The sequence below is a fragment of the Aspergillus bombycis genome (assembly GCF_001792695.1).
Source record: "Aspergillus bombycis strain NRRL26010 chromosome Unknown contig00020, whole genome shotgun sequence".
Taxonomy (NCBI): Eukaryota; Fungi; Ascomycota; class Eurotiomycetes; order Eurotiales; family Aspergillaceae; genus Aspergillus; species Aspergillus bombycis.
Genome location: NW_019170022.1, coordinates 200,196 through 213,606, shown reverse-complemented (window position 1 = coordinate 213,606; position 13,411 = coordinate 200,196). Strand labels below are relative to the sequence as shown.

At 50.7% G+C, this 13,411-nt stretch overlaps 5 protein-coding genes across 5 annotated transcripts; 4 read left to right on the top strand and 1 right to left on the bottom strand.

Moving 5' to 3' along the window:
* Nucleotides 1-127: 127 nt before the first annotated feature.
* ABOM_003290 (sulfite oxidase) lies at nucleotides 128-2,031 on the bottom strand (the record flags this gene model as incomplete). The annotated part of the gene is made up of 2 exons (XM_022530420.1): nucleotides 128-1,610; nucleotides 1,667-2,031. The coding sequence occupies 2 exons, from the start codon at nucleotides 2,029-2,031 to the stop codon at nucleotides 128-130; spliced, it is 1,848 nt and encodes a 615-aa protein (XP_022391593.1).
* A 4,784-nt stretch (nucleotides 2,032-6,815) lies between these two features.
* chi3 (putative class III chitinase) lies at nucleotides 6,816-8,396 on the top strand (the record flags this gene model as incomplete). Its single annotated transcript, XM_022530419.1, has 5 exons — nucleotides 6,816-6,924; nucleotides 6,978-7,043; nucleotides 7,109-7,122; nucleotides 7,178-7,305; nucleotides 7,361-8,396. The coding sequence occupies 5 exons, from the start codon at nucleotides 6,816-6,818 to the stop codon at nucleotides 8,394-8,396; spliced, it is 1,353 nt and encodes a 450-aa protein (XP_022391560.1).
* Nucleotides 8,397-9,307: 911 nt separating this feature from the next.
* On the top strand, nucleotides 9,308-10,228 carry ABOM_003288 (uncharacterized protein; the record flags this gene model as incomplete). Its single annotated transcript, XM_022530418.1, has 1 exon — nucleotides 9,308-10,228. One exon carries the CDS (start codon nucleotides 9,308-9,310, stop codon nucleotides 10,226-10,228), a length of 921 nt encoding a protein of 306 aa, XP_022391553.1.
* Nucleotides 10,229-10,478: 250 nt separating this feature from the next.
* On the top strand, nucleotides 10,479-11,860 carry ABOM_003287 (uncharacterized protein; the record flags this gene model as incomplete). Its single annotated transcript, XM_022530417.1, has 2 exons — nucleotides 10,479-10,882; nucleotides 10,936-11,860. 2 exons carry the CDS (start codon nucleotides 10,479-10,481, stop codon nucleotides 11,858-11,860), a joined length of 1,329 nt encoding a protein of 442 aa, XP_022391561.1.
* A 760-nt stretch (nucleotides 11,861-12,620) lies between these two features.
* On the top strand, nucleotides 12,621-13,221 carry ABOM_003286 (uncharacterized protein; the record flags this gene model as incomplete). Its single annotated transcript, XM_022530416.1, has 3 exons — nucleotides 12,621-12,660; nucleotides 12,728-12,926; nucleotides 13,077-13,221. 3 exons carry the CDS (start codon nucleotides 12,621-12,623, stop codon nucleotides 13,219-13,221), a joined length of 384 nt encoding a protein of 127 aa, XP_022391546.1.
* Nucleotides 13,222-13,411: the final 190 nt, after the last annotated feature.

Here is a 13,411-nt window from a genome sequence, read left to right as displayed (position 1 = left end):
ATTTCTCAATTTAGCATATACTTGCTAGCTATACCATAACGCAATATTATCCGCCCCCACAACGCTTCGTCGTAAAAATCATAAGCGAAAGCTGCCCAAACAATAGCCAATTTTGGATGCAGCGCACCTAAACTGCCTCATTATCAGCATCTCTGGGGTACTTCTTGAAGAAGTCCTTGTAGTCATCCCAGGACTGGGTCTGCAGCTCCTCGGGCCATGTGATGGGGGCAAGAGGCTGGCCATGAGCCTTGAGCATCTCGATACGCTCCGCAGTCAAGGGCCGGGTCTTGTTGATGCTGTAGACGGAGATTCTGTGCGCGGAACTAGTAACGTGCAGACCCCAGTTCCATGCAGCACGGACAGCCAGGGGCTGCGTGTTCAAAGCGTTATCCCAGCAACGGCACACAATTTCGATCCATCCCTCCACGTCGCAGGGCAGGTCGATCTCCCAGGTACGCCAGGTCCACTGGCCCTTCTCGGACATGTTCTCGAGCGGCACGGCGTACCAGCTGAAACCGCCATCCGAGGAGAGCTCCACGCGCTCGGGCCACCTGCCACCACCGGAGTAGGCCCAGCCCTTGCAGCGGATCTTGCCGTTGTGGATCACGACTTGGTTCTTCCATGGGGACATGATGGCAGAGCTGACCGGCATCTCCTGGATCTGGATACCGTCCGTGGGGCGCTGGTTGTGCTTGCCAACCTGCTGGTTGAAGTAGAGGTATTCCTTGCTCTGAACGGGTGCCAGACTGGGGGTCTCGATGGCCTTGATCCGGTACAGCCACTTCACACTACGAGCACCAATGTATCCCATCACCATCACTCTCAGGGGGTAGCCGTGGATCTTCGGGAGGGGTTCGCCGTTCATCTCCCAGGCAAGCATTACTTCGTTGGCCTTGACCTTGGACCAGGGCACGCTGACAACGTAGTTCATCGCTTCGTCGGCCTTGAAGTAGGTTTCGGCGCCGTAAAATTCGAGGTGCTTGCCGCCCTCCAGAAGACCGCCACAGTCTTTGATGACCTTCTTCAAGCTGATACCGACGTATTCGGCGGTTCCGATGGCACCTTCAGCCCAAGGGGCCTGAGGGACCTCGTCACCCTGACCAGCGTAGAGGGTGATCTGCTCGATACGACGCGTTCCGGAACACTGCATGGTAATCATCTTCTTCATGCGAGGGAACTTCGATTCATCCATCAAATCATCCATGGTATATGTTTTCGGGTTCTTGACCAGACCGTCCAGCTTCAAGAAGAACTTGTCCTTGTCGATCAACGGGATACCGCCGTGATTCCGGACGAAGTGAAGCGGGTTAGGCGTCACTGGCTGGGCAGTGGTGAGTCGCTTCGGAGGCTCGCCGTTGTAAGGGAATTGCAGCAGATGGAGCATCTCGGGGTGCTTCTCCTTCAGGACGGTGTTCCACGAGTCTTCGGGCACGTCCGTCAGCTCACCACCAACGGCGTGATGCCACTGCTTCCAGTGCGTTCCGGGCAGCACGGGGTTGGAGTCGGGGATAGGGCCCATCTGGAACTCAGGGTTGGGCGGGAAGACCTGGGAGGTGAGGATCTTGTGGGCGGCCTTCTTCCTCTCGGGGTATTCCTCCCACTCGACATATCTGAGATAATAATCAGCGTCTGGTTCACATACAAAACTTCGCCGAGTCAGCATTACCCTTTCCATCCCTCGAGCTCGCGAGGAAACAACTTGTCCGGGTTGCCAACCGCCTTGATGGCCGCCTCGTCCTTGGTCATCTTACCATCCCACACCTTGGGGTGGATGTAGACGTTCTCGGGACCCGTTTGATCCAGGAACGGCAGCTTGGCGGCATTGATACCCTGCTCGATCTTCCACTCATCGGGACGGTTGTGGACCTGGATCGTCTTCGTCACCTCATTCTCTGCCTTGGGGCCGGGTTTGCCCTGCATTTTGCCGGAGGGTTGGCCTTTCTGCTGCTGGTGGGCGTCGTGCGAGAGTCTGTGTTCAAGCTTCTCGACTTTGCGTTCGACCTTGCGTTCGAATTTCTTTAAGTGGGACATGGCTTATATTTTGCTGCGGGAGACTTCTAACCGACCGGGACCCAGCAACGCAATCTATTCTTATATACTACACGACGTCAGGCCGTGAGTTGGAGCGGGGCAACTTGGCCTTCCGCAAGTGGAAATAGTACTACACCAATCATGGAGCTGAGATGACAAGGTTCCGGAAACAGTCCAGAACGTCCCCAGTCTAGGGCTTAACTCTCTCCCACTAGACGAAGGCTTCCCAACGACTCCGATCTCTCTGGGCAAGAGAAATTTCCGATCCGGTGGAGCTGGCCTAGCTACCAATGACGGAGATGGAGAGGATCATCGTCACCTCATACTGCCGTGTGGTGGGGCACGCTACGATTAGGAGGGATCAATCTAGGGATGACACTGGAATGTGAAGCGACAGCCTCCCTGGTGAATCTAGGGCAAGGGTGGCTGGTTGGTGTTTCTTCGGCAGAGATTATTTTCTGCTGAATTCAGCCGTGACGGATGCAATTGATTCCAAACTGTCAGTCATTTGAGTTGGAGTGATTCATCCATCCAAGAAGCTATACTGCCTCCATTCCACGGTACTCATGCGGGATGCCCACCCCCAGGGCTTGGCCCTAGGACCCTCACTTCCAGTGCCCCCCCCCTTCATACCGAAGCGCAATGCCCCTCTGCCAGACACGGACAAGCTGCTATTTCAGGTTGGTGTCATTTTTCCAATTGGAGCCCTCGGCAAATGGTTCCGATAAGCTTGGCCTGCATGATCACTTCAATTGGACGATAGGCACCCACCACAGTGGAGGTGAAGCGAAACAACTATTCCCCGATAAGCAGTTCACAAACAAATTGTCTGCGTGCACGGCCCTCTATTATGATGCAGCTCACCGCAGCCGGGAAATCGACGGGTCGTGTTCGAAGTTTAGCAATTGCGCCACTTCATGACGAGGGTTGAGCTTGCTGAACCGAGAACGGGCGAAGTTGATCTGTCAAGTGGTGGTTCTGCGCCGAGAATGAACCAAGTTTGTCGGATTGCAAAGGAAGCGGCTTGGTTGGTCGATGGACTTATGCCCTTTTAGTTACCTAGTATAAGTTTTTTTTATTCTGCAGTGTTTTGGTTAGCCAAATCCTGTTGGAAAGATTAGCATCATAGTGTGCGAGAAAGTGTAACTCGATCTATCGGTTGTGGGAAATGCCATGAATTAGGTAGTCGGATTCCATTGAACGTTTACGAGGGGTAAACGCCGAGGCAAAAGTAGCTAGTTTTATTATGCAATCACTGAGAAATGATTAGCACATTAGCTGCACCATGCAAAGCCCGACGTGGCAACATATCCTATCTGCAATTCCCCTCCTCGACCACCCCTCGCACCACGTGCATAGATATTATTCGCAGCGAAACGGGCCAACCGTCCCAGCAGTAGGGGCCCATTGCATCGTCAAATCGCAACAATCAGCTTCGTATCAATGGTGACCTCATAGTGGGCCGTGAAAAGTAACTTGGTGGCCGTGATAAGGGTCTGGCCAGTCAATCGCGGCCGATGTAACCCTAATCCCCGATAGTGAAGAAGACGACGGTCGCGACGAAAAGCCAAGCCCAGTGTGCAACGCATCCCAACGTCAACAGTGTATGTCAATGGATCAATGGCTTGGAAAATAACGTTTAGCATCATTGAGTGCGCTTGCTCAATGCCATTATCAAGTGCACATGATGTGTGGGCCTTCGTCGTTCTCTCAAGTCTCGTAGAATCAGGCATCACGCGGCAGTCTGCAATTAACTTACCAAGATTTTGCTTGCCCAAACTTCTTCAGGCAAGAGTACCGGTTTTATTCTATCGTGCCGCGCATGTCTTACCTTTGGGCGGACCTCTTGTCCTAAGCGCCGAGGGAAGGTACTAGTATATGTGCCATTACGTTAGACTTTGTGGCTTTCTTAGGAAGAATAGACGGTCAATCATTGCATTTTATGTAGTCATTACTTGGGGGAATGCTTATTGGATGAATTAGCGATAGCATGAAGAACATCGCTTTGTGTAAGACTTATCTTGGTGAATTGAAAGCAATATATTTGAATACCACTCGATCCAAATTTAATTCCCACTATGGGCGTGTCGTATTCAACAATATGTTTTGAACAGATCAGGATACCACATTAAACTTGCCATGCGAGCTGCTAGCAAACCCACACTCGTGAGATTTAATTGGTTGTACCTTTTTATCTTCCATAGATCGCTCTGATAAGCAAATATATTGTATGTTCTAAGTCAATGAAATAGCCAACAATAGTGACTAGTCCATCCTGTACCAGGACACGTTCAAAACAGAAGGACATATATCTTCCACGCAGTTAGGTCTGAGCTGGACTCAGCGTCCGAAATGGAGTTCTGTGCTTGCTCAGCTGTTGTTTTATCAATGGTGTCGTAAGATGTTAGAAGAATATTCCCAACAGAGCTCAAACTTCTGTCGTTGGACCTCAATCTTACTGTCAGCAATGTAGCAAGCCGACACCACCCGTTCCTTCACTGCGTATGGGTAGTCGGAACTATCACCAAGCCTTTCCATTGGCTAGATGACACTTTGTACACCTTGAACACCCGATGTCACTGGAGGTTCATCTGTGAGTCGGACTAAAACACAACGTTTCACTGGCCATGTGCACGTCTCCCAGTGGTAAAAGCGACTGTGTTTATTGTCATTGGACATGGATATCTGGTTCATTTGTAGGTCCTGACGGTGTATGACAATGAAAGTAGTCACTTTCGTTAGAGCACCCTATCACCCGAGACCATCATAGTCGATACTCCCCAGTGTGTAGTATTGAAAGGTAGACATAGTTACAACCTCCAGGAACCTACTGACTAGTACTGGACTGCTGCAGGTACCCTGTTAAGTGCCGACGTTACGGTATACTTGAAGGGAGTCCCACGTAATCTGCAAGCACTAGGCACTATAGGATCTTGCAGAGTCTGATCTATTTGCATTATTGCATATCCTGCAGTGGTAGACCAGGGGTAAGTAGTATTTTCGGTCGAACGGAGTACCGATAGTGGGCACATTGGCCCTTGGTCTGAAGAGCAACATTAATATATGTCTGGATGCGATGTCCCTCGCGGGGCAATGTCGATCAGGGCCTCTTTGTTCGGATCCGAGCGGGGTAACTGTGACAGTAACACCTGTCCACTTAGTGGGTAGATGTTGAACACAAGTGCTAGTAGCCTAGTACGGATAGTTTTATGGCAAGCCGATAGTTGTCCATGATCTACGGTGCCGGTGTACTTATTGAGTCTCATGACGAGCGGTGGAGCACACAGGCCACCTCTTAGCCCTGATAAAGCGACTGGTACTGGAGCTAGGGTCGAAATGGTCTCGCGATCATGTCTCCTGTAGGCAGATGAAATTGAAAAGATGGTCCTCAATTATAAGAAACAAAAAATGGACATAAGCGACCAGTCAGGATGTAGGGATGTCCGCAAACCCCTGGGCGAAGCTCGGCGCTGACTATCATGTGTAAACATGGCTACCGAATACTTAAGGTTATTTAAATCCAGTACGAATCAGAGTCAAAGGAGCGCTGTGTTCTGAGACAAGGGCGGGAGGCTTGTTGTGTCTTAGATCCCTCGCATTCCAGCGTGTCGAGGGGAAATGAGATCGAAGCCATGGGTGCCACGCATCGTTTCGAACCTGCAGCAGTGGCTGACTGGAAGGGATTCTCATTGAACGTCCCTCGTACAAAGCCGCAGGGCTGACAAATGAAGTGGTTCAGGCCGTGGAAGAGGTAATATCGCACGTGGAGGCTGCAGAGGACAGAACCAACCGAGCGACGGCCACAAGGGATGAAACAGTTTCATTGTAGCTTATCTCCCAGATGGCCGACGTTCCTGACCCATTTCCATACCATCATGACACATCATTGGCAGGATCCATCCCCCTTGTCAGGCCGCGGGGTAGAAGGAATGTGACATGGAAGTCTAGACGGGCCGTCATCAGGCCCTTGAGCGAGCTAGTGGGCTTGCTTCATTTCCCATGCCGGCATGTGGTTACCCGGCAGAGTTGCATTAATTTACGCACTCTCGAATGGCCGTGCTTCCATGTAGCCTTCTTGTGAAACCCTCCTTATTCGACACACAATCTCATGCAGGGGCACTGGGGATTAATGATATCGGGGGGTTTGTCGACAAGGTTCTCAGGATCATACTGCCGCAAGAGGTGATCGGATCACCTGCAGGACAATCCCTTAGGGCTACTCACCTGACGGATAGAATGCTTAGCCGCGACAATATGGCAACCACCAGCGACTTGAATCGCCATGGCTGCTCTGATTTCCGTGATGCAACACCGTCTGTCATGTCGTCTGTCACATCCACTAGCCCAGCATCATTGTACGCCGTCGCCCACATTTCGTAGGGCACACGAGAGCGGCGCCCGCCCTGTAATTCCCGTTCGAAACGGATCGCGTGCAAATGACCATCGTCGTCTTTTTGGCCGGTTGAGCGTACGTACCTCAGGATGATGTGAAGGTTACATTCCACGGAAATCCATTGTCGTCTCACTGATGCCTCGGACTATTGAGATCGAAGAATGAAGCCAAGGAATGTATGTGCAACTCAAGAAGGCCGATCTTAAACACCTATGACAAACGCAGATGACTCGCAATGTGCGCAGTTAATAATACAATGGCCCGGTCGCGCATCAAGAGCCTCATCAAAGGATGTATAATAAGGTCCAACATTCCTGCCTGTTGCGTGGCACTCAACCAGCGCTCCAAGTCTTTCAAGCCAGGTCGACATTGTGTTTCATCATCTCCCACCATGCCTTCTTCAAAAGCTGCTGCTCTTTTCACGCTTGCCCTGGCTTCTTTCAACGGCGCGCTGGCCGCGTTGAACCTGGACAGCCCTAGCAACATTGCGGTATACTGGGGTAAGGATACGCGGCAAGCACGAAGGCTGTGCCATCGCTGACACATCTCTCAGGGCAGAATTCCTATGGACAGTCTACCGGTCCCTATGTTCAGCAGCGTCTGTCACATTATTGCAGGAGTAAGCCAGGCTCGACGCTACAAAAGCCAGCAATAGCTAACGGTTCCACCCCATTGGGTGTACAGCAACGGACGCAGATGTACTGGATCAAATCGACCTTGACCCTTTGGAGGATTCACTAACAGCACGAATAGGTATACCAACTCTCCTTCGTGACGAGGATCAACGGAGCTGGCGGTGTTCCTGAAGTCAATTTCGCAAATGCCGGCGACAACTGCACCGCATTTCCAGGGACTCAGCTTCTAGAGTGCCCTCAAATCGCGTAGGTCCGCGCTAACCCAGACACAATGGACATGCTAACTTGACCTGTTGATTAGCGAGGACATCAAAGAATGCCAATCACTTGGACGGACAATACTCCTCTCAATCGGAGGAGCAACGTACAACGAAGGCGGCTTTTCCAGCGAAGCAGCCGCAATTGCCGGCGCGAAGATGATCTGGGAGACCTTTGGACCTGTTTCCAATTCCTCTGCGAAACGACCGTTCGGAGATGCGGTGGTCGATGGGTTTGACTTCGACTTCGAGGCAGTGGTCAACAACATGCCCGCCTTTGGTAACCAGTTGCGGTCGTATTACGGTAGCGATGCTTCAAAGAAATACTACACCACAGCTGCGCCCCAGTGCCCCTACCCAGACGCCGCAGATGGCCCCATGCTCGATGGTGCTGTGTACTTCGACGCGATCTGGATTCAGTTCTACAACAACTTTTGCGGACTCCAATCATTCGTCCCCGGCAGCTCCACACAGACGAACTTCAACTTCGATGTCTGGGATAAGTGGGCGCGTGAAACGTCTCTGAACAAAAACGCCAAAGTCTTTCTTGGTGTTCCCGGGAACAAAGGTGCGGCTGGGACTGGCTACCAGCCTATATCGACAGTGACCGAGATCATTCAGTATGTGAAAAAGTTCAGCAGTTTTGGAGGAGTCATGATCTGGGATGCGAGTCAGGTATACGCCAACAGCGGCTTTCTTTCGGGACTCAGGTCCGCTTTGGGGGGTGGAAGCGCTCCAACTGCGACGACGAGCTCAACCACGACATCGAACACGGCCTCACCGACCCCGACGACACAGACTACATCGACCAGTACCACGCTGACCACCACCACGAAGTCCTCCACGACCAGTTCAACGTCGGGTCAGCCGACCGCCACAACCACCTCGACGGTGTGTCCGGTTGCCGGGCAGACATGCCCGACGAATGGAGCTGTTTCTTGCAATGGCAGCCAATTCGGCATCTGCAACAATGAGCGCTGGGAGATGCAGCAATGTCCCGCTGGGCTGGTTTGTGCTCAGGGTAGCTCGGGTGTCTATTGTGACTTCCCTGGATCCGCTGGTGTCACGCCTTGTTCTTGAGGTGCTATGCTGTGTGTGTACATCGTCTGTGCTGGAGCCTCTTAGTACATTTTTGTAGCAATTGATGGAGATATAGAATGTCCCAGATGGAGGGACATTATGAACCCACGCTTGTAAACACAAATAATCACGGCTCTTGTAGCGGCAAACTGTCCGATAGTCTGTAGTTAATCTACCATGGCACAGTTACCATTGCCGTGTAATTATTTATATATTCTTCATAGTAGGGGTGCTTCCCTGATTAGTAAAGGTAGTAAGTATCCTTTCACTTAGTATCCTCTAATTCTTTTTTTTTTAAAAAAAAAGAAAATCTTATTTCGCAGCTAATTAGCTTGTGTTTACTTTCTTAACGCATCGGTTTCTTTGCTAATGCCACATTTTACAGGCGAGCTACTTCTGCCAGCAAATTATGATGAAGGATACTGGTTACAGTCCAGTAGTTGAGAAACCGGGTATATCCTGTGTCAGTACCAGACCTCCCGAATGGTAGTCGACCATCATTGACTCTCGATTACTTCAACACCTCAAAAATCGGGACCTCCACATTCCTGGTGTAGCACTGTAATAGATACATCCACTGAAGCTGCCACGGCAAGCTTGGTTCAGAGCTTCCAGCCTGCGGATGTTGCACACGGTACACCGTTGCTTATGGAGCGCCCACTGCCGCTACAAGAGTCATGGGCAGATATTGAAGATCCAGCGTCTATAGAACTAGTGTCAAATCGTCGCGCACAAGTACTACTACTTGGGTGACTCGTTGCCATAGTTAGTTATGAAGATGGTGCTTACTTAGGTAATTAACTCGCTTACCCTACCGTGTTACGTCCCCTTGCATCGATCCACCTTTGTATTGTCTCCTTCACCTACGCGCGCGACCTACGCCAGGGTCCGCTTCAGCGTTCAACTTCACAATGCAGCGAGCCGCGCGAAGCGTTTGGGGTATCCGTATCCCTGGTGTTCGCAAGGGCTTATTTCCGTCTCTACCCCTCAGTTCTTGCTGTCACCGAATTCCCCTATCGTCAACTCTGAGAACAACCTTTGCGCCGCATCGAACCGTCATGTCGTCTTCACAGTGGACATGCACGCCGAGAGTATTTCCCAACTCGGGATTCGAGCTGCTTGCCCAGTCCATTGAGCTGGACGAGGAGGCCCTGCCCACATACCAGCCCGAGAAATACTACCCAGCCAATCAGGGCGAGATTCTCAATGGCCGGCTATCAAGCCCTTGCCAAGATAGGGTACGGAGGAACCTCAACCGTGTGGCTTGCGAAAGACTTGATGTAGGTGCGGGTAACGTGCTTCCAGCTATCCAGATCATCGTGATTCGAATAATATGGTACAAACCAACAAACAGCGCATCAACAGATGTTGTTTGGAAACTTTACGTGACGGGTCAAAACAGGGACCACAAACGAGAACTAGACATCTACAAGCATATGAACTTGCAGGAAGCAAAAACCTCCTGGCAGAAACTTCATTCGCAAACTGCTCGACCATTTTTATATTCAGGGCCCGCACGGGAACCCTTCCGCCGATCCGGATGTCATTATTCTGGTATCCCGTTGGGCACATTGCTTGAAATTACGCGGAATCGAGATGCCATGACGCCTAGCCTATACCTGGCTAGCTTCGTTGAAAATTACAGCAAATCCAGTGGGGCTGGCGCACTCAACAAGTTAGCACTATCCATCGGCGTCGCCGTTCATCGGTCCCCCTCACGTAACCTTCCCCTCACCCATCTTCCTCCTCCTCCTCGTGTCATCTCCATCCACACCCGCAGGTCCACAGCAATAACTCTTGCGAAACAAGCACTGTCCATGGTAAACGTATGAAATACTCGGCACGGAAAGCGCCGCAACCCCCCGCCTCACGCCCCGAACCCTTACAGAGTAGCGGGGTTCTTAAAGTTGTGTCGCTTACATGACAAAAAGCCACGGCGCTAACTTGGGTGTGCCTTGCGGGAGAACGGAAGTGGATATTTGAAGGTCCAGGCGCCCTCATCTCAGTCGGCGGTGTTCTCTGTCGACAGCAGCTTTGCTACGGCCTTTCCTCCAAGCAACGACCGAAAGCAAAACCCCGGAAATGGCGGATCCGTTGAGCATTGCCGCCTCGGCATTGGCGGTCATCACGGCTGCTATTCAATCGACAAAGTCGCTCGTGGAAACCGTGAAACGCTTTAAAGATCGGGACAAAATGTTACGTAGGCTGCAAGCGGAGCTTGAGGACCTGACGAATATCTTGGATGCGTTGGCGCATGTGACCAAGACTGAGAAATCAATGCTCGCGCTCCTGAGAGATCCGATAAATCGATGCCAGCAAGTCTGCTGCGAATTCGAGCTATCGATGAAAGCTTTCAGTGAAAAATCAAAGATTGGCTTTCGCGATTGGGCCAAGATGGAATTTATGCGAGGCGATATCAATGACTTTATAGACACTATCTCCGGGTATAAGTCAACCATCTCAGTCGGTTTAGGCACTATAACGATGTTAGTCGCGATTCCTTACCCAGCCTCGGACTCTTCTAATGCATTTCCCTTAGGCAAACCACCCAAGTGTCTCAGAAGGTTCTGGAAGAGTACAATGAAATGGTCCAGGACACAGCATATAACCTGGAGCTCTATTTACGTCGCATCGATGACAAATTGGCCCGGATCTCCGTTGATAAGACCGATACCCCGGGGACAAACCTAGACCTAGAGGACGAGAGAGAAGTAACCAAACAATGCCTTTGGATTTGCCAAGACGCAAAATCTTACATTGAATCATTGACCAATCGAGAATCCTCTCTCCTGCAAGAGGCCCCTTCTAGCACTGCCGAAAAGGACACACAAAAACTCTTCGAAGCGCAGTTGCTTACCCGTCAAGCGCTGGATACGAATCGAGATAACTTCGCACGGATAATCGGTCACCTGGGCACACGCCTAGAGACTTTGGTACTAGACAGGGATGCGGGAAATGACAATGACCGGCTGCGGTTACAAGAAGACATCAATATCTCGATGCAGTGCTTAGAGGTCTGCAAGGTGGCTAGCGAACTTTCCAGTCAGAAGATATACCGCGTTGGGGAAGCGGTTGCCGATGGCGACAGCGATCAAGTAGTGGTGACTACCTTGGCGGATCTATTTGATGTCAAGAAAGCGCTGTCTACCGGTAATTCGGCGCAGTTGGTTGGTTCAATGACGGATGACTCTCTTCGTTATGTGACGGAGAAGCGTTATGGCAGTCGTTTTGGGGCCGTCGCTGGTGGCCCCCACGACCCTGCAGGCGCCACCACCACCACCCGATCACCGCCAGCCTTCGAAGCGCAAAAGAGCAAACCCGCTTTTTCTCCCCGACCGGACAACGATGAGCAGTCCTCTGGACGGGAAACGAGACGCAAAGGACCATCTCCCAACGAGATGAGAAAACGGATGACGGGTGGCAACACGGATCAAGATTCTAGTAAAGGAGCGGGCGAGGTTTAAAGCTCCATCGGTTTAGGGCTTTTTCTTGATTGACCAAGAGCCGATGTTCCGCGACCACCCAAGGGATATACAACATTGACACACACACCTCGATCTTAGAACATGGCCTCTTGAGTTCCGATAATGGTTGGTTGTGCACATCATTCTATCAGTGATGTGTCTGAAATGGGGGGGGCCCTCCGCCAATCATTGTCTTAGATCTTGGATATCGAACATTTCCAGACTACAAGTGTTTCATATACTACGTATCAACCTCATTTCAGAAAGTCGATCGTTGCTCACCTTCCTCATCTTCTACTGGCATCCATTTTCTTTCTCCTCTAAATATAAAAAAATCATTTGTTGCTCAGGCTTGCTGGGCTTCTGATCAGTGGAGGTTGGGAATTAGATCCGCAATGCATACTCTTGTCTCTGAGCGCAACCGCGCTTTGCATAATGATAGCCGCTGCTATAAACTGCTATACGGCAATTGGGGTATGGCATGGAAAGTGGACAGCTTACTAGTCTCGCTAGAGGCGCGTTTATGGATGTGGGCTGATCACTCTTCTTACACCAAACAATTGACGAAGGTTCTCGCCTAATCTCAGCTAAAACTGGACCCAGGCGTATCAAGGATCTCACCACGTTTACCTTCAGCCCTACAAGCTTACCATTTACCACCCTCCATAAAGTCTTCTGGTCATTTTTGTTTCCTCTCCTGAAGGAGAAGAAGCCTTCGACACTCCCTTCTCGATAGACACAGATTTCCGATAATATAAGAATGTTCTGCTTCCGCGAATCACCTAACTATGAGCTAATGGGTAGAGCAGAGAAATATTCTAATATACATGTAATAATTTTCTATCCTTTTGGATATTTTTAATACAGAGCCTGTGGAAGATGATCTCCGCAAAATTGCCAAACCTGGCAGGTTTGCTAATCGCGAGGTTGTTGACCTGGAGCTCCATAAAAATGTCGACTACTCCAAGCGTTATATTGATATTGAGGGCCCTTATGGCCGTCATGTCTACCTTGTTCACGAGCCTCTCGGGACCAGCGCAGATCTTCTGGTGAAGATGTCTCCGGGGTAGGCAATGACCCTTGATGCCATGAAGCCAAGTATCCGACAACTACTTATCACCTTAGACTTCCTGCATTCGGAGCGTCATATCATCCATACCGGTAATATACTCAATTCCCCCGAAGAACTTATCTTATAGGCTTAACTCTGTCACAGATCTTCAGCTGAAGAATTTACTGCTTCCCGAGCCCCGTCTATCTCCCCCAGACAAGCCGTGGCGAATCTTCGCTTGGAGTCTGTGAAAGGTGGCCTCGTTCTCCCGCTTGTCCTCGGCCCTGATCGATTCCATCTTAGACTCTAATATACGTACTCTGCTGTTGTCACGGGCGATCTCTAGGCCCACACTGTTTCCAGTCCACATATCATCGTGCACCATCTCAGAATACAGATCATCGGCTTCAAGGCGCTCAGCCAAGGCTCTTTTAGTGCCAGCCTTCATCTCGGACTCTGAATCTATATTGAACGTGGTTGCCGCCACAGCCGTGAACCGT